Below are 20,281 nucleotides of genomic sequence, written 5' to 3'. Positions count from 1 at the left end.
TTGCACAAGCTTTTATTTCAGTAGGCAGTCATGTTTTCTCTTTTACTTCCAGTAACAGGATTTGACCTTTGGGGAGCAGTACTTGCTATGGGCCTGGTGTGTACACTCTATACAGCTCTAGTAAGTGGCTACACCCTTCATTTTAATAATAAATAACATTCTAGCACCGTCACTGATCCATCCCTGTCCTGCTGTCTCTCAGGGAGGGCTGAAGGCAGTAATCTGGACGGATGTGTTCCAGACAGTGGTCATGTTTGCAGGTCAACTGGCCGTCATCGTGGTCGGGGCCAGTCAGGCTGGGGGGATGGCCGAGGTGTGGAAGAAAGCCATCAACGGCAGCCGCATTGCTGGACTAGAGTATGTATAGAGTGGAACTGAAATGACCGGTGAATTAGTATGTTTCAGTAGATATTGTAGTTGAAAATGTCTTTTTTGGAATCCGTTTTTAAGAAAAGATGATGATTTGATTTGAAGATTTTATTCCGAACATGATGATAAAAAAAACAGAATACTAATAAATATATATATATATATATATATATTAGTATTCTGTTTTGTTTATTATTTATTTATTTTATATATATATATATATATATATATATATATATATATATAAACAGGCACTAGTTCTAACTTATTTACAGTTTTTTTTTCTTTTTAATGTATTTTTAATGTATTTATTTGTTTTCTATTGTAATGTGTCTTGATGGGGATATGTGAATGTTTTTGTGAGCCCTGTCAAAGAGGAATTTCTGTCACCATTGAGACAGACAATAAAGTATTCTAATTTAATCATATATGTATGTATGTATGTATGTATGTATGTATGTATGTATGTATGTATGTATGTATGTATGTATGTATGTATGTATGTATGTATGTATGTATGTATGTATGTATGTATGTATGTATGTATGTATGTATGTATGTATGTATGTATGTATGTATGTATGTATGTATGTATGTATGTATGTATGTATGTATGTATGGCACTTCATATAATATTAGTTCACGGATACACCAACATGCTTGAAACGGAGTAGGAATGAACTAACCACTTATCCTACCCCTGAACATTCTTACATATAACAAGACAAGTTTCAATAGGCTTACTTATAAACCACCCATACCTACTTTAATAACTGTTCAATACAGTGATATAATACTCAATTATATGTATATATAAATATAGTCAAAATCAAAGCAAATCAAGGCAAACAAAAGAAAACAAATTAAACGCCCAGCATTAAGTTGTGCTACTATGTATGTATGTACTAATAGAAGTAATTATAATGCATAGTATTACATTATCACTACTTTACTATAATACTACAATATATGTGATATGACAATACAATATGATGATATTCACCCTCTTCCTCTCTCCGTAGCTTAAACCCAGACCCGCTGGAGCGCCACACCTTCTGGACGCTGGGTGTGGGAGGAGTCTTCCTCATGCTGGCTCTGTACGGCGTCAACCAAGCACAAGTTCAGAGATACCTCAGTTCCCGCACCGAGAGGGAAGCCGTCATGTGAGCATCATTATCATTATCATTCTAGTGCTAAAGTCTCAAAGGTGAAAATAACTCTTGATGACAATGTGTCCTCTCCATCGTGTCCCGTCAGGTCCTGCTACGTAGTTTTTCCATGCCAGCAGGTAGTACTGTGTTTAGGTTGTTTGATGGGTCTGGTCATGTTTGCACGCTATGGAGAGAACAGTCCTCTGGACAAGGGTTATGTGAAATCTAACGACCAGGTGAGGGCTACGACACCTTCACGTCGACCACAGCTTAAACCAGGGAATCTCTTCTGTTGGAGCAGGCTGACGTTGAGATGTCTTGTGTTTGTGCAGATGGTTCTGTACTTCGTCATGGACGTGTTCCGGGATCTGCCCGGTCTCCCCGGGCTGTTCGTGGCCTGTCTCTTCAGCGGAGCACTCAGGTAACTGACCTGGAAACACTGGCTGGGAAATAAAGGAGCAAGTTGTGTTAGGGCTGGGCGATATGGACCAAAAGTCATATCTCGATATTTTTCTAGCTGAATGGCGATACTCGATATATAGATATTTTTTCTGTGCCATAATTGGGGTTTCCCCCAAAGCATTATAGCATAGCATCTCTGTTAGCTTCATTTTTTTCTGAGGCAAACCCTTAAAAACTTAAAACAGTCAGTTTTAATACAAAGCCTCGTGCCAAATGTCACACAGGTTCCTTTATTAACAGAGGTCTGCACAATATCAAAATGTATAAAACAAATTAAATAAAAATAAACTGCCTGCATATATAGAATAAAAATGCTTCTTGAATAAAATAAAACAAATATCCCTTTCCTTGTTGGACAATGTTCGAACCTGGCCAATAAAGCTGATTCTGATTCTGATTCTGATTCTGATTTCCTGCATAACAATTAAATTAAAATACACTATGCAATTAATACAATGTAGACAGTAACAGGCAGACTTTTCCACTGAGGTTGACAGTTGTGCAAATAACAAAACATTTGTGCAAATCTCAAATAAAACATTCGAGTCAATTTGTCACAAAATAAGCTATATCAAAATCATAAAAAAAGAAAAAATATTATTATTATTTTTTTTTTAAATCGATATAAACGATATTGTCTCGTACCATATCGCGTTTGAATATATTGATTGATGATATATATTAAAATCTCGATATATCGCCCAGCCCTAAGTTGTGTTCGTGGCTTGTAGATTACATTGCTAATGTCTACTGTGAGACATCTTATACCGACTAATAACAATTTAAATATATTGCACATTTCAGTAAATTAGAAAAAGAAAAATCTGAAAATGTACATTTTATCATTTTAACATAACCATGTGTATACATGTAGGTAACATAAGCCATAGGACATGCAAGGACTAGCCCTAAATATAGTAATATTATTTGTCTCGTGTCCTTCAGAATGGGGTTATACCTGGTGAGGTGAGATCTCTGGAGGACGACTCCTGCATTATTCTCTTTGCCTCTATTAATATATTTACTTACACTACAAGCAACAGAATACATCTTTGCTTCACTCACTTATGTTCATGTTCTTTTCAGCTGCCATGCTGCTTTTTTGCACTAACTGAGTAAACTCTGGTAAAACTGGCAACTCCCAAATTCAGTCATATAAGCTGCTTCTAAACGTGGAACAAGTATTGAGACACTGAGACACAAAAGATCTTCCTTCTCTCTTTGAAGCAGAGAGAGGCACAGAGGAAGTGCCAAATGAAGCTGTTCATTAGGTGCACCACATTCTTTTTGCTACCAAAGCCCTATTTTTAATTAAAATACTCATTTTTAAGGGGTCTGAAATTTAAATAAATTAGTGCTGTCAGGCCATTAAAAAAATGGATCTAATTAATTACAGGATTTATAATTAATTAATCACATTTTAATCTCATATCTGCTAAAGGTCCCCAAATAAAGAATTTGAATTCTAGGACATTGCAAAATTGCAGTGCATGACTAATCAATTGAATAAACTAAGAAGAAAAGATTTGAAATCCACATTTTTATTGGTGAAGTGTTTCATAAATGACATTCAAAAGAAAAAGCTCAAGCACATCAGCAAACCAATTAGGCCAGGTGCATTATTCAAAAATGCAATGCAAATACAGTTAAATAAATACAATTCAGAAATAAAATACGGCTGAGTCTTCAAAATTAAAACTAAAGCTGACTCAATACAGCGATTCAAGTACTAGTACCTGTTAGGATTTTATGAAATTATTGAAGCCCAAAACTGTCTGGGCTATCTCTTCAAAGTAGGCTAATCTCATTCTGATTAAGAGCCAAGGGTAGACACAAATTAGATTAGAAGTTAAATACAATACACATTGTTGGAGAGGAGACGGGGGAAAGGTGACACCTTAAGGTGAGTCCCCCTTCATCTGGCTCTGCTAATGAAGTTAAATACAATACACATATGGTTGGAGAGGAGACTGGGGGAAAGGTGACACCTTAAGGTGATTCCTCCTTCATCTTGCTCTCCTAATGAAATTAATTTGCAATACACATGCAATGGGGAGGAACAGATGTTTAGCATTGGGGGGTCTGATCTGCGGTCTGGTTTGACACCTCAGATGGGAGACAGACAGTAAAGGAAATGTAGAGCTGGAAGTGACAAAGTTTGGGGGTTCTTTCACGTCTCTTAGGCTCAACCAATGAAAATCATTTGCAAAGAACACCCTCCTTTTTCAGTATAAAACAGATGGGATCGATGACTACCGCGTGATTTTCTCTTGTACCATACGTGGTCTGAGAGAAGTCTCCTCCGGCCGGAATAACCTTGTGCTTGACATGATTAAAAGTTGTTAACCTGTGATTCTTTCCACTAGTCTTTCTTGATTCACCAGACAAACGAACACGAGATTCTTTCATACCTGTAACGTTTACAGTGGAACTTGTCCGGACATGTTTAGCGTTTAAATGATAATTCAGGCTGGAGCAGCTCCGGTGATAGGAACATTCTTTTTTACAAAATGTACTTGTTGATAGTCTCGTCTTCTTTCTTTTTATACATAAACTTGCCGTCGCTCCCCTGAGTCGTCCAGGTCTGTCACTGCTTTGATAGTTTGACCAGCAGCAGGAGGGAAGTGACCTGTTACTGCCAAGTGAACTACGGGTCCCTCAATGGGACAAATTTAAAATACTTGCGCATTTTGCTACTATTAATTAATTGCGTTAATTTTCATAATGCATTAATTAGCAATGTAATTAATTAATCTAATTAACGCGCTAAACTGACAGCCCTAATAAATATATTTATTGACTGTGTAATCTACCAAGTGTTCTCATGGCGCTTAATTGTGTGCTGGTTTTATGTATGTGCATTACGTGCAGAGAGTCCTGAAGACCCCTGCTTATCCTGACATGACATATCATGAAAGTGTTAAAGGAAACATCCTCTTGACCTACTTTAGATTTTTTGTATGTGTTTTTTTTATGTGTGTGTAGATAGTTATCCATCTACTACAGTGCACTCACTCTCACATGCTTGCTAGTGAAGGCACTGTTAAGATAGTGTTCTTTCTATTGTCTTAAATACAAAGCCAGCTCTTCTGCTGCTGAGTGAGAGGCTGATCACCATGGTTACCTGTGCATCCATCTACTGTCTCCTGGGTTGCCGACTGCCACATAGACCTAAAACATGATGGGGAGCTTTCCTGTCTGATGTGTTGGTTAATGACTCAAGGAGCACCACCTCCATGGACTGAATTGTCTCAGAATTTAAAAGCAAAACGTTTATGTACATCCAGGCCTTAAGGTCCTTAAGACATGCCTGAAGTTTGGCTTGAACTGTTCTGTTACATCTGGATTCATAGATAAACCCAGCTCTGTATCAGCATAGCAATGAAAATGGATGCGATGATTCTGGATTATACTTCCCAATGGCTGCATGTATAAACTGAACAAGATTGGCCCTAGCACTGAACCCTGCGGAACACCATAACAGACCCTTGACTGTTCTGAAGAAACCTCATGTACATGAACAAACTGGAACCTGTCAGATAGATATGATTTAAACCAACGTAGAGCTGTCCCTTTAATCCCAACAACATGCTCTAACCTGTGCAGTAAAATGCTGATCTATAGTGTCAAAAGCAGCACTGAGGTCCAGTAGAACCGGTTTGGACACTAATCCCTTATCTGAGGTCCAGTAGAACCGGTTTGGACACTAATCCCTTATCTGAGGTCCAGTAGAACCGGTTTGGACACTAATCCCTTATCTGAGGCCATAAGAAGGTCATTCATGACTGGAACCAGTGTTGTCTCTGTGCTATGATGCATTCTGAACCCTGACTGAAAAACTTCAAATGAAGCCTTTCTATACAGGTGATCACAAATTAACTTTTAACTACCTTTTCCAGAATTTTAGATATAAATGGGAGGTTGGAAATTGGTCTATAATTCATTAGGATATCAAGACAGTTTCTTTTGAGTTTAATTAATGTGACTTTAAAACCTGCAGCATATATCCTGATTTCAGGAATTGGTTGATCTTATATCATATCATTAAGAGGGACAACATTTTTGAGTAGTCCAGTTGGGTTGGGGTGTAACAGACACCTGGATGATTTATCTTTATTGATGACTGAGGTCAGCTCCAGGAAACGGTCTAGAGTCAGGTCAGGACCTGAGGAAATGAAGAAATGCCCACAGCTATAGCTGGATGGGCCTGGTAGATTTCTTCTCAATTTATGATTTTGAGAGCTACATGGCTCAATAAAGTTGTGGCTCTTTGTTGGCTTTGCTGTAGTGCTGGACAGAAAATGCGGGTTATTTTTATCATCTTCTATTAATGACAAATAATGAGCTGTTCTGGAATCGCAAAGGGCTTTTTTATATCCTGTTAGACTATGTTTCCATGCACATAGAGTCTACAGACTTAAAGAGTATCACTTCTTTTCCATTTTTCACACTTTTTGTTTCAGCATGCAGGAAGCTGAGTTACTATGGTGAGAGACACCTATTTTTAATTTTTTTTAGAGCTGAGTCCAGAAAATCTGCAGTATCATTGACTAAGCAATGATGATCTGCAGGGGTAAAATGTAACTCATAGCTCTCAATTGTATCACTATGTTATGTTGTAGAACATGCTGTTGAGATGATCAACTTTAGAACGTCAAGATATCTGACGAAAGAAATGTACATCCTGGATAAGGAATTGAAATATTTGGGTGTATATCTTAGCAACGGACTTGACTGCTAGACCAACACAGATACTCTGTCTAACAGGGGAATGGGCAGATTCTACCTGATTAGGAAATGGAGATCAATGTGTGAAATGTGTACACTTACTTTTGACCTGACTGTCAACGACTTTCTTTCTTCTCTTCTCCCTCTAGCACAATCTCATCAGCTTTCAACTCCTTAGCAACAGTAACTATGGAGGACCTGATTAAACCTCTTGTTCCGAATATGACTGAAGAAAAGGCCACCCTATTGTCCAAAGGACTTGGTAATATGCTTAGTTGATTCATTTGGAAGATTTGGTTTTTTTTTTTACATATTTAACTCGTTATATGTATATGCATTTTAATCAGTAGCAGATATTTTCCATTTGTACCGTGTTGTGAGTGTTCTCCGACTGGATATTGAATTGAATTGAATGAATCTTTATTTCGGATTGTACATACTTTTTTACAAAACAAGATGAAAAGGTAAAATAAACATTTCTTTTGCCGAAAAGGTGTAAGGTTAAGCCGTAGCTTATAGTGCCTACCCTTTTTATCTTATGATCAGCTTAAATATGAGACATTAACAAACGAAACATAAAGAAGACAAAAAAAAATAAGACAAAATATAGAATTGACGTTTCACATTCTAGAATGTTTTTGATAGTATACTTTATAATTATAGTGTTTTATATTTATTTACAGTATTTTCTTTAAACATTTCCTTGAACTTGAAAATAGAACTGCACATTTTTAGGTCGCAAAACTATTCCAAATTTCTCTAGCCTTAATTGATGTTCATCTTTTTTTAATATTTGTTCTTGCTGTCGTCGTCTCAAACATGAGTTTCCCCCTATATAGTATAGATATAGTTGACTGTGTTATCTGTACTCTGTAAATGATCTGTTTGCCTGTTGAATTTCTGGCAGCTTTGCATTGTGTGACGACTCTTTAAATGATCCTACTCCACAGCTTTGGCTTACGGTCTGGTGTGTCTAGCTATGGCCTACGTCGCCTCCATAATGGGATCTGTTCTGCAGGTAACTATTCCAATTGAAGAATTGTTGATGGCCACTTATTAGAAGCTCATTAATGGTAATATGGAGACTGGTGGCATCCACAGAAAAAACTTTTATGTGTGGACATTAGATTTGTCTTGGTATGCATTATCTAACAAACATCAACGTCTCAGTATTATTCCTAGCATTGCCCTGGTTTGTCTCTTCAGGCAGCCTTCAGTATCTTTGGGATGGTGGGCGGCCCCCTTTTGGGACTCTTCTGCCTAGGAATGTTCTTCCCCTGGGCTAACCCCACTGTGAGTCCTGCTTTAAACATCATTCATTGATTAAGGTCACTTTCCATTGTGTGTCTTTTGTAGGGGTGTAACAATATATCGTACCACGAAATTTTGCGATACAAAAACGTCAAATACGTGTTGTGGAGGTGACAAACTGTATCGCGATATTGGGTTATTAATATTAATCTATTGTGTTTACTAGTAACGCGCATCCGACCGCGCCTCGACCCACAGACCAAAATCTTCCTCCGCTCAGAAGAAACTAGTACCGTTTTGGTCCCGATCACGGGACTCTTGCAGGGTTTTGAGGTCTGAACTTTTACTTATGTAAGGCTGGTGTAGAGTTAAGCCTTACCTTATTAAATTAAACCTTTTTGGGGTGGTGAGTAGGATAAACACGGGGACTTCTGCTGAGTTCCAGTGTACTTTAATGTCCGCTCAACAGCGTAGGATTTTAGAACATCAACACAGCACCTAGTGCCGTACTGTGGCGTATCCCAATCCCAATCTAAAACAGACTAATCACTACAGATAAACTGACTAGTGTCATTATAGTCCCTGATTTACATCAGAATATAAAGAATATATTTATAAAATAATGAACCCTGAATTACCGAAATAACCTTCTTAACAAAAATAAATCTCCTCTTACACTTATAAGGTGAGCACGAATCAATCTTTTTTATGATGTAAAATTGTATGTATTTATTTACTTTTACTTGTTTGAGTGAGTGAGTGAGTGAGTGAGTGAGTGAGTGAGTGAGTGAGTGAGTGAGTGAGTGAGTGAGTGAGTGAGTGAGTGAAATTTCTGGAAAAGAAAAAAGTCAAATCATACATGAGAGAAACTATTCAGTTTGTGGCTAAATATTTGTACTTGTATGAAACTGAAGATGCATAATGCAAACCTGACATTTACTTTTAGTTCAGTTTGTGGAAAATGGTTGGCCTGGCTTTCTCTTTAAAACCTAAACAGTTGTAAAGCATTACAAATGTAATGCACAGCATTGTTTTGTATTTTGTGTCTTTCAAATAAAAGACCATTTTTTCCAGTCATATGTTCCTCATTCAAGGTTGTTAAATAAATACTGCTATAATATCATATCGTTATCGTGACCTCAATATCGTGTATCGTACCGTATCGTGAGATTAGTGTATCGTTACACCCCTAGTCTTTTGTCATCCATTTTATTTAGCTGGTATTTTTGAGCCTGGTTTTTAAACCCTCCCTGTTCTTGTTCTTTTCTTCCGCTCCAGGGTGCATTGGTCGGGTTAGCATCAGGCCTTGCTATGGCATTCTGGATTGGCATCGGTAGCTTTTTGATGCGCCTTCCCGGTCCCACACTAGTGCCCTCTCTCAACACCACTGTCCTGCCGCCACTTGACAACATCACTATGACCACCGTGACCTCACTAGTCACCACCGTCACAGCCAAGCCAAGGTAGCACATCACACCTCAACAGCTTATTCTCTTCACATTGCCCCAGCTTTGCTGCTTTGAAAATCCTTTGCCATGTGAGGCATAAGTTATGGAATTATTATTATTATTATTATGTTTATTTGATATGGACATAGCAACTACATTGGACAAACCAGATGCATTGTTTAAGTGTTTTAACACAAGTGCTAATTCGCAACACTTGTCCATAGGCAGCTTTTGAAAAGAATAGAGAGCAATAAAATATTAAGATAACAAGAATGGGGAAAAAAATAAAAATAATAAAATAAATAAATGAAAAATGAAAAAAAAACAAAAAACTAACAAACAACAAAACAATTGGAAAGGAAATCAAAGAAATGCAAACAATTTTCAATTAGAAACATAAAAAGACAACAAAGCAAGCAGTCAACAAGTTAAGAACTATTCATGTGTACACTGCTGATTAGATTTGAACCACTGTTTGAGTCCTTTGTTAAAAGCTTTTGTATTGGTCTCTAATTTTAACTCAGTGGGTAGAGAATTCCAAAGCCGGGCATACACTGTGCGATTATCGGCTCGTTTTTGAGCCGATTTTCCAGTCGTGCGACTATTTTTTGGATCGGGACGGATTTTGACCCAATCGTTGGTCGTGCCTCGTGCAGTGTACGTGGGGTAACGACGAGAGATTAACACCTCATGACGAGAGATTAACACCTCATGACGAGCTCCAGATGACAAATCGTGAGGTCGCAAGAAAATCAAGTGTGTTTGAAATCCTGGTCGCTCCTCGTAAAGGAATCGCACAGTTGAAGCAGCTACGACCCAATTGGCCTCATCCTTTCACAGAGAGCATGCGCAATCTCTGATGTCACGTCAAAAACTATTATTTGTAGTTTAAGTCTTGCCAATTCACATTACAAATCACGTTTTAATAGCAGAAAAAAAGACTGCATTTCCCACGTACGGTGCGCGTCGCTGCGTCTCCTACGCCGTAGGCTCTGCGTTGGTGTAACGCGGAACCATAAATCAGCCTTCAATGTGCGCTCTGTGCTTTTCTGAACACTTCTCTTCTCTGTTGTGCTCATTTTGCTCCGCCGAGATACAACTTTTGCGGTATGCGTTCATTGTTGTCTAAAAATGATGCGCAGTGCCCACCCAATCAGAAACATTACAGATATTTGTGGATTTTTTTTATATGTATAAAAAAATAAAATTATAAAAAAATAAAGGATCCCCATAACCTTTGATCGGGTGGGCAGGACGCACGTTTGGGCACAGCCCACCCCTGCCCCAAAACCGGCCTCGAGTTCCAGTACACAGAAGTCCGACGTGAGAATTATGATCGTATATTGTGTGAGCAGACGAAGCACCCAAGCATCGGGTCGTACAGTGTGAGACCATAAATCGTGGGCTCTGAATTTTTGAACTCAGCGATCTAGTCGTGCAGTTTGAAATGGGGCAGTCTCATACGATTTAAAATATCGCACAGTGTATGCCCAGCTTTACAGAGAGAGCAGACTGGCAGAAAGAAGTGTTGCATTGTGGGATGAGACAGTCACCACTAGTGGATGCTCGTGTGACGGAGTCAGTCAAGACGGAATTCCCCTGTTCTGGCCCTCAATGGCCACTGCCATGCATGTTGAAGATCTTTTTCTCTATTCCAACACACATAATTCAAATGAATGAGTTAACAAACTTATCAGATCTAGATGTTAAGTTGCCGGTGATCCATTTTGTTTGAATTAGTTGTACTGAAATATGTTCCATCAAAGAAACAGCTTTGTTTTTCTAATCAATTCTTCAGTGATAACATACGATCAGCAGCTGTGGGCAGTAACTCCAACCAGTGAGATGTAAAATTCTAAGTACTGTTTGTGTGTCTCTATTTCTTATCTTTCTTGCTGACATTTTCCCCAAAGGCCGACAGGTGTGGAAGCGCTCTACTCATTGTCCTACATGTGGTACAGCGCTCACAACTCAGCTGTGGTGGTCGTGGTGGGGCTGCTCGTCAGTCTGCTCACAGGTATGCATATGAATGTGCATCTTCAAGTTAAAACTTGTGGGGTCTTTCATAATATTATGGAGCTAGAACAGTCTCATAATTCACTGTTACGTCCCCACGGGCATAAGGAAATGAGGGGAGTAACACAGGTGGGAACCGAAGGATAAAACAGGAGGAGACCAATGTTTCACAGAGCTGTGGCGCATTTATTAAGAACTAACAAACAAAGGGAAAACAACATAAAGCGGGCTCCCCCCCACTAGGAGAGCCGATAAGCTGGTCTGCCGGACTTCAACGACAGCAGCCTGGAGAAACCTGCCACACACACGGCTTCGTCACACACAGAGGCCCACACAGAGCCACGAACTGCAGCTCTCCCCAGGTATTTGTAGCTGGCCACGCCCAATCATGGCTGCTTGGCTGCAGGTGTGATCAATGAGTGGGAAGGCAGGGGGCGGGACCTGGGAAGAGGCAGAGCAGAGCAACACAAACAGACACAGAGGCCACAGGGCCGTAACACCCCCCCCCCCATAAAAACAAACCCCTCCGGGTTTGTTACTGGGCAATAAATGTCTCACCCACGGGACAACGCGTCAGCCACGACGTTGTCTTCAGCTTGAAGGTTTGGTTTGAACGCGTAGGCCTTGGTGCCATAAACAATGTTTCTGAGCTGACCTTCCAGCTTGGTGATCTTTGCTGCCCTCACATCCAGCAGCTGAGCCTGCTGTTCCAGCTGCTGTTCATACTCAGCTTTGTCCCTGCTCATCTTTTGGAGTGTAGGTTCCAGCTCCACCTTGCTGATCTGGCTCTCCATGTTCAGCAGGTTTCTGGTCTTCTCCAGCTCTTGGATGGTTTCAGCGTGAGCAGCTTGCAGCTCTCTGACAGAGCTCTCCTGGCTGCTGCTCACCTCTATCTCTGCCATGAACCCCAGGTCTCCATTCTCCTGGGATTTACGCTTTTTAACAAGCAGCAGGGCATCCGTGAGTTCAGCCACACTGTAATCATTCTCTCTGCTGAATTACTTCAGATGGTTGTTCAGCTCCTCCAGTTGCTGCTTCTGTTCCAGCTCAGCAATCCGCTCCTGCAACTGCTTCACCTGGATCTTGGTGATGTTGGAGCTCTGCAACTGCTTCTTCAGCTCCAAACTCTTCAGCCGCTCGTCTTTCAACTGAGCCGACAGCTCATCCCCCTTTTCAATTGCTACCTCATGACTGGCTCTCAATATTTGCTGAGCCTCTTGTAGCTCCTCCACATGTTTCTCCTGGGACTCAATGACATTCTCTAGGTTGCGGATCTTGCCTCTGGCTTCCTCCAGGAGGCTGTGTCCATATCAAGGCAGCTGGCCAGCTGGAGGTCTCCCTCCTCCATCCAAACTTCTCATGCTTCTGGGTCGTGCTGGACAGTGAGATAGGGTGTCACTTCTAAGCTTTGCCAGCCCAGAGTTGACACGTGACTGCACCTGTCCATATGGCATGGGCCTCCGGCTCTGAGAGCTGAGGAGTTGCTGCTTGCGTTTCAAAGCTAAGCACTCTGCTACCAGGTGGCCAGGCTTGTGGCAGAAGAAACACTGCCTATCTGTCCTCACTCTCAACCGGGAGGACGGGACATGAGGGACCTGCTTATCAGTGGCCCTCTCAGACAACTCACGGGGGGAAGACTCACGTTTCGTGAGCACGGCCTTGTGTGTGAGGGTGAACTCGTCAGCCAAGGAGGCTGCTTGCTGTAGAGTAGCTACCCTCTGTTCATTGAGATAGACCACCGTACGCTCTGGAACACAGGCCTTAAACTCCTCCAACAGCATGAGCTAACGCACAGACACATAGTCATCAGCCTTACAGGCAGCACACCAACGGTCAAAAAGAATCCCTTTCTCCCTAGCAAATTCAGAGTATGTCTGACCGGAGGTCTTTCTAAGGTTGCGGAACCGCTGTCGGTAGGCTTCTGGGACTAGCTCGTACACACGTAGTATAGCGCCTTTCACCTTCTCATACAAAAGGCTGTCTTCCACAGAGAGGGAAGCACACGCCTCCTGAGCCTTTCCAGTCAACTTACACTGCAGCAGGATGGCCCACACGTCAGCTGGCCAGTGTAAGGCAGTAGCTATGCGCTCAAACGTACCAAAGTATGACTCTACTTCAGACTCTCGGAAGGCAGGAACTAGAGAAATATGCCTACTGATGTCGAAGCCGGGAGGGTGGTATGCAGGAGACTGTGCACCTACAGCAGGAGCGCTGACAGGGGTCTCACTGCCCTGCAGCTCCAGCTGACGTATCCTAACCGCAGTCTCTGCTTCCAATTCCAACTTCTTCACCTGTAGCTTAAGCTCACGCTCCTCTTTCCGTTCCTGAGCCTCACGCTCCTCTTTCCGTTCCTGAGCATCTATCTGGAGACGAGCAATACGCATCCCTGTAGAGGATGCACGGCTACCACACCACAGGCTACAGACTAGCCTGCTGAGCACCAATACAATAGCCTTGAGCTAACCAAGTGAACAGCAAAGCCACTGCTAGGTCGAAACAACTGGCTTAGCACTCAACACCTCTGTGAGTCACCCACCAGCGATGAACAGAATGCACATAGATGCCTGCAAACACACACAGCCCAACCTGACCAGAAACAAACGACCCCAGAACCTACCTAACCAAAACTACACCTGGCTTAGCTGTCTTCTGGAGCGTGCCGGGCTCGGGGCCACTTGAAAGGCCACAGACCAGCGGCCAAATGCCTACCCCCACCAGGGAATTGAATCCCCACCCAGGATTTGCTCCGAAAACAAAAAAGACAAAATAATAAACGAGTGCCCGCAGGAAGGACGACTGTGTCAGCCCAGCTGGACACTCAGCTCAATCATCTACTTCTGGGGAAGCAGTTCACACAATGGCCAGGCAAGACAAAATCAGCAGACATCAAACACACCTGCCCAACACCAGCAACAACTCGCCACCACGAAAAACAATCAAACAATGACCCACTCGTTATCCTTCGTTTCCCGGACGAGCCCCCAAATATGTTACGTCCCCACGGGCATAAGGAAATGAGGGGAGTAACACAGGTGGGAACCGAAGGATAAAACAGGAGGAGACCAATGTTTCACAGAGCTGTGGCGCATTTATTAAGAACTAACAAACAAAGGGAAAACAACATAAAGCGGGCTCCCCCCCACTAGGAGAGCCGATAAGCTGGTCTGCCGGACTTCAACGACAGCAGCCTGGAGAAACCTGCCACACACACGGCTTCGTCACACACAGAGGCCCACACAGAGCCACGAACTGCAGCTCTCCCCAGGTATTTGTAGCTGGCCACGCCCAATCATGGCTGCTTGGCTGCAGGTGTGATCAATGAGTGGGAAGGCAGGGGGCGGGACCTGGGAAGAGGCAGAGCAGAGCAACACAAACAGACACAGAGGCCACAGGGCCGTAACATTCACAAATGCACAGACCGATTCACAAATGCACAGAACAATTCACACGTGCGTAGGACAAGATACACAAATGTATTTTTGATGCACACACAAATATAACCTGATTTACAAACGTTTTTTTGTCTGTGAACTGCGCTGGATTTGTGGATTTGTGGAGTAAAGATAAATAAACAAGACAGCAGCACGGGATGGAGAGGAGATCACTGCTTATTGAATATTGAATCACTTTTCTAAGCAAACGGCGCGAACGCAGTTCAAACCGCAGGTGTCTCCGCCCCTTTAATCTGATTGGTCTCAAAAGTCACACGCAAATCCAGCGCAGCTCACAGACAAAAAGATGTTTGTAAATCAGGTTATATTTGTGTGTGCATCAAAAATACATTTGTGTATCTTGTCCTACGCACGTGTGAATTGTTCTGTGCATTTGTGGATCGGCGTGTGCATTTGTGAATTATGAGACTGTTCTAGCTCCATACAATATTTCCCTTGACGTCTCACTATGGGACCTCAGAAGCATTAATCTCATTACGCCAATCCTGATTGGTCCGTTGGCCAGAGGTAGTACCACCTACCTTAAATACCCCGTGCAGGCGACACCCCGTCATTCAATCACCTCTTCTCACTCGGAGCATATCTCGCGTCCTGGGCTTGTTAGTTCATACGAGTCAGGGTTTGCAGCCGCCTGTGGGCTTGCATGCGCACTGGACTCGGAGCCTGGCGGCATCCTGGTTCTTATTCAGGGGAGTTTCTGTTCAGGACATCTGTGCTGTGGCGACTTGGTCCTCGCCTCTCACTTTTATCCGTTTCTCTATGCTGGACGTCTCCGCTCCGTGCGCGGCACGTGCGGTTTTGCTGTCCTGATTGGAACAGAATATTTGTCCCTGTGGGTTGGTGGACGCTGGATAAGCTTGTCTGGGAATACGGGAGCAACCATGTCCCATAATGAGACAAATTGAGCCAAATATTATGAAAGACGACTTTAGGTTATTGACATAACCCCGGTTCTCTGAGTAATGAGTGAGATGTGGTGTTTATCTTGAATGACGACGGGATGTTTAAGGTGGGTGATACTACCTGCGGCGGACGGACATTTCACCAGCCAATCAGGATTGGCATAATGAGATCAATGCTTCTGAGGTCTGCAGCCGGATGTGCATCCCATAGTGAGACATCTCACTCATATTACTCACACAACCAGGGTTATGTAAATAATATAAAGTTTTCATTGCCTTTACTGGTTTTGTATCCTTGGAGAATAATATTTGTTTTGGAAGCGTGGATGTCTTTCTTTGATGATGAGCTGTTTTTCACACTGAGCAGTAGCCACAGATGTCCTGCTCAACTCTCTTCTTTCCATCAGGACCGATGAAGGAGGAGGACCTGACCCCCGGTACAGTCTTCCCAGTCATGCGCTCATTGCGCTCCTTTCTGCCGGAGCGCTACAGAGAAAAGCTGTGCTGTGTGACTCCTCTGGCCATGAAGGTAACGTCATGTTTCCACTTAGTACAGCAGCTCTTTTTCACTTTGCTCATCATAACACAAGTTATCAATGCTTTCTTTAATCTTGCTGAGCAGCACAAGGAAATCAATCAAATGGATAAGAAAGGCAGCAACGGAGCAGCTTACTGTAAAGAGGACAAAGACATGGAGAGCGACAAAGCAGCAAGAGAGGACGAAGACATGGACACAAGTATTACTCATCCCTCATACCAGGCGACTGCTTACTCAGTTCAGGAGACAGCCTTGTGATCTTTGTTTTCTCTCTCTCTCTCTCTCTTTTTCTCTGTTTACACATACACCTTTACCCCAACTGCTGTCCTGTCAGTCTGACAGATCATAGAAGTGTATTACTCACTTAGCAGAGACTGCAGATAATCTGCAGTATCCAGTTCGGGTGTTGCTTTTATACTCGCAATCAGTTAAATTTGATTAAAAAGCGTCCTGTGGAGATGGTGCAAGAAACACTCCAAGCTGAAACCTCACACTGGCGGCAGCTGCTCTTCATTAATAATGCCAACACTTTTGGATGTAAATGCCCACAAAGGGGTTTTTATTCAACTAAATACAGCTAAAGTGAAGGGAGTTAGCAGTTCTCTTGCACAATAGATTCAAAACGTAAAAACTTTTTATTTTTGCTAGACAAGAATGAACAAGTAAATCCCAGAATATAAAGAGATGGTTAAAATAAGACTGAACTTTGATGGAAGACCTGCATCACTATAATATCCTGTTGTCATGGCCTTGATATAATTATAATAAATAAGATGTTAAAGTGAGGGTAAAGTGAAATGTTTAATTTTGGGCACTTGTCTTAAATGCCATAGGGTGCATTATGTAGTAAATAGTTGTCATTACAGCTTTGTTCTGGTCAACTGAAAGTGCACAATGATACCATTAGACCAAATATCAATAATAATTGCCATCACTTTTTATTTTTGTATGTGATTGCTTATATGTGAGCATGTCAGTGGAGTTTAGGATTTCTGTCATTTGGATATATCACAAATCCCTGACCAAAGTCAGTGATGTACAACATCATGTTAATCTTATTGTAAGTAGAATTGGTGTTTGAGTCACTGCAGATTCTATTGATTCATAGCCAGTATCAAAAGAGCATCGTTTAAGATGATTTAACATCTGAAAGTTGCTGATTGCAAGAACTCAATGGGCTCCTTCTCACCCTTGCATTCGTAGAAAGTAGGAGAAACTACAGTGGCTACTAGAAACACAAAAAGAGAGCAAGTGTTTGGTTCCCGCTGGATTACAGCAGAAACCCGGTGGGCAACAAGGAGGAGATGATATATAATTATATAAAAGCAAACTCTATAAAGTTGAATTGAAACCTTAACAGTCTGTAAATATGTTTCTGACCAAAGTCCTAGAAACGATGATTTTAATTTAACAATTTTTCTTTTATTCATTGATAAACATGTGGTTATGAATATTAAATTATTTTTGCTAATTATATTTTAAGATAATTAAAAAGGAAAGCAAGTTTTTCTTTTTTGATTATAACTTTTATCAGACCTCATGGAAAGAGTAAAATGTATTTTTGTGTACAAAGTATGTTCTTTGGGCTTGTAGTGTAACTGATTTTACACCAACATGCTACCCACTATCTGAATCAGGAAACCTGTGTCATTCGTAGAAGTTGACCTAATTATTTTTATTCTGAAATGCACTCTTTTTTCTTTTTTTAATTGTTATTGTGTAGACAGTTTGAAGTAGTTGTACCTGTGAGGACATGTTGGCCACACGTACCGTACTCTTATTAAGTTAAAGTGCTTCACTGTGACTGAATGTTATTTTGATGAGATGGTGTTTGTGTGGGCAGCACTTCAGAATTCTTACAGTTTACATGTTTTAAACCACTGGCTCTAGATCTGATGTAATTACTGCTTTGAAGTTCAGAGAGGGACCAAGTTTAGCTCCTAATCTGGGTTACTTGATCTTTCCAAAAAGTAGACATCTCCAGCAATTTTGTGTCTTAAGCTTAATTTAATTGCTCCTCTTTATTTTCCCTAAAATGTAACTGAGGTTGCGTCCACTGCCAGTAATATTTGTGTGTTTTTTTTTTTGTATTTTGAAGCTGTCATGACTTTATCAGAATTTCTGTTTTAGTCGGCCAATTCGTTATCTAAGCAGTTTATTGCAGATCTGTGTCCACTGTCGTCAAGGAGAGCTTTGCTCTTTCTAATGAATGTTGTGCTTCAACTCATCATGTGACTTATTTTGTTTGCACAGTCTGTTAGGTTTCCAAAGACTCTAAAGCACATCTATACAAATGTCTACCTGCACAAGTTTAGTTGTCTGTAACCTTGTTTCTTGCCATTGATCAGTTGTTGCAGAAAGTAGCTGCTCTTCTATTTGAGTTAGTTTGCTGGAATTGTATTGTGAGAACATGCAATTAGGAAGACGCACAATTAAGCAGCAGAAATGACGCAGCTTGGTAGAACTGGCTTGTTTGAATAGTTTGAGATTGGTGAGATCACTCAATCCCCTGTTTGATGTAATGAGCCTTTCTTTAAGATTATGAAGGCAGTTCATTACATGAGCAGCATATTTGTGCCATTATCCCAACACCCAAATGCCTTGATCTATCCACATTGAAAAAATAGTTTTGTTGTACGCTTTTTTTTTCCACCGGTAGAAAATATTTGATGTGATTTGTATATTTATTTTACAATTTCTTGTCAAATCTGTGCACATTTCATCAAGTGAAATGGGAACTTCTATATGCAAGAACCATTAAGGTTTGTGTATTTATTATATTATTGGTATGACTGTATGTGAAGGTTAGTGAGAACCGGGAATACAGCAATCCACTAGCACATGGAAACAACTACAACATAAACATTTATGGATTGAAGTTGTTTTCCTCTCATGTGAAAGGCTATCGTTCAAGTGAGAATGCTTTTTCTTTTTTCGTGTGTTCAATAATTTTGTGAAATTACAGAATTATGTGACTGTGAAGTGTTTGAAATGACATGTGCGTGGATGATTGCAGATAATTGCATAGCCTTGAATCCTCCATACCTGAAATTACTTGAAGTGTGTGCCTGTTGATAATTCAGATGTGTCCCTTTACAATGTAATGTCGCTTTTATGCTAGTACCTACTCAGCACGACTCAACTCCACTCGCCTTGCCCTCGTTTATTTTCAATACCCAGATCAGAAGTAGGAGGTTGGAGCGAAGCTGCTGTGACGTATTTGATTGTGTGATCTAACAACACTAAAGATGTAGAACCTGGAGGAGATGATAGATGTGCTGCTGGGTCTGTGGCTTGTGTTTGATACCAAGTTAAAAAATGAGAGTGAGAGAAGCTTCAAGTGGCTACGCCTTTTTTTTAAATTTCGTTTGTCTCTGCGCTGCTGAAATGTCAGCTGGAGCCGTGAGCAACAGAGCTCCTGGTGGATCTTGTCGTTCCTTATCGCCCGTCTAGATCCCTTTTTAATTCTCTCCTCAGCACCAGGTTTATGAACATCTGCACCTCAGAGTTGGATCACCAAACAGACTTTTGCTGCCATTGCTGGTCAAATAAAATGAACAAGGAGCTGCCGTCAGAGTCGCTCTTTCACTGATTTCCTCCTCCTGATTCAGACGTCTGACTTTAACCCCCCGACCAATCGGTGGCCTGTAGTGTGATGATGTCAGATACAGCCGACTCAGCCGCTTAGAACCTCGGCAGAATAGATACAGAAAAAGTATCTACCGTATTTTCCGCACTATAAGGCGCACCTAAAAGCCTTTTATTTTCTCAAAAACCGGCAGTGCGCCTTATTTATGATCATTATGGTTATTTCTGTTACTGTAGTCAGGGGGATTGTGGGTAATGTAGTTGGTGTCGCCAAAGTAATGGCGCTAAAAACGGCGACTTTGACGAGACGGAGCAAAGCTGGTTTTTATTTTGTTAATAGTTTGACAGACAGTACTTCTTTTTTTTTTTTGCATTT

General features: G+C 41.3%; 1 protein-coding gene across 1 annotated transcript in view; it reads left to right on the top strand.

The window, feature by feature from the left end:
* slc5a6a (solute carrier family 5 member 6a) overlaps positions 1-19,721 on the top strand; it is a 35,606-nt gene extending 15,885 nt beyond the window's left edge. The window contains exons 7-18 of the mRNA XM_061746265.1: positions 53-120; positions 203-357; positions 1,392-1,532; positions 1,627-1,756; positions 1,853-1,941; positions 6,860-6,972; positions 7,661-7,728; positions 7,917-8,003; positions 9,240-9,424; positions 11,323-11,426; positions 16,187-16,308; positions 16,402-19,721. Of these exons, the coding sequence (XP_061602249.1) occupies positions 53-120; positions 203-357; positions 1,392-1,532; positions 1,627-1,756; positions 1,853-1,941; positions 6,860-6,972; positions 7,661-7,728; positions 7,917-8,003; positions 9,240-9,424; positions 11,323-11,426; positions 16,187-16,308; positions 16,402-16,575 (1,436 nt within the window). The 3' untranslated portion in view covers positions 16,576-19,721. The remainder of the gene's footprint in view (positions 1-52; positions 121-202; positions 358-1,391; positions 1,533-1,626; positions 1,757-1,852; positions 1,942-6,859; positions 6,973-7,660; positions 7,729-7,916; positions 8,004-9,239; positions 9,425-11,322; positions 11,427-16,186; positions 16,309-16,401) is intronic.
* The last annotated feature ends 560 nt before the right edge of the window (positions 19,722-20,281 follow it).

Source organism: Cololabis saira, chromosome 18 (assembly GCF_033807715.1).
Source record: "Cololabis saira isolate AMF1-May2022 chromosome 18, fColSai1.1, whole genome shotgun sequence".
NCBI classification, from domain to species: Eukaryota; Metazoa; Chordata; class Actinopteri; order Beloniformes; family Belonidae; genus Cololabis; species Cololabis saira.
The sequence above is the reverse complement of the archived record's forward strand: the minus strand, read 5'-3'. Positions and strand labels throughout refer to the sequence as shown.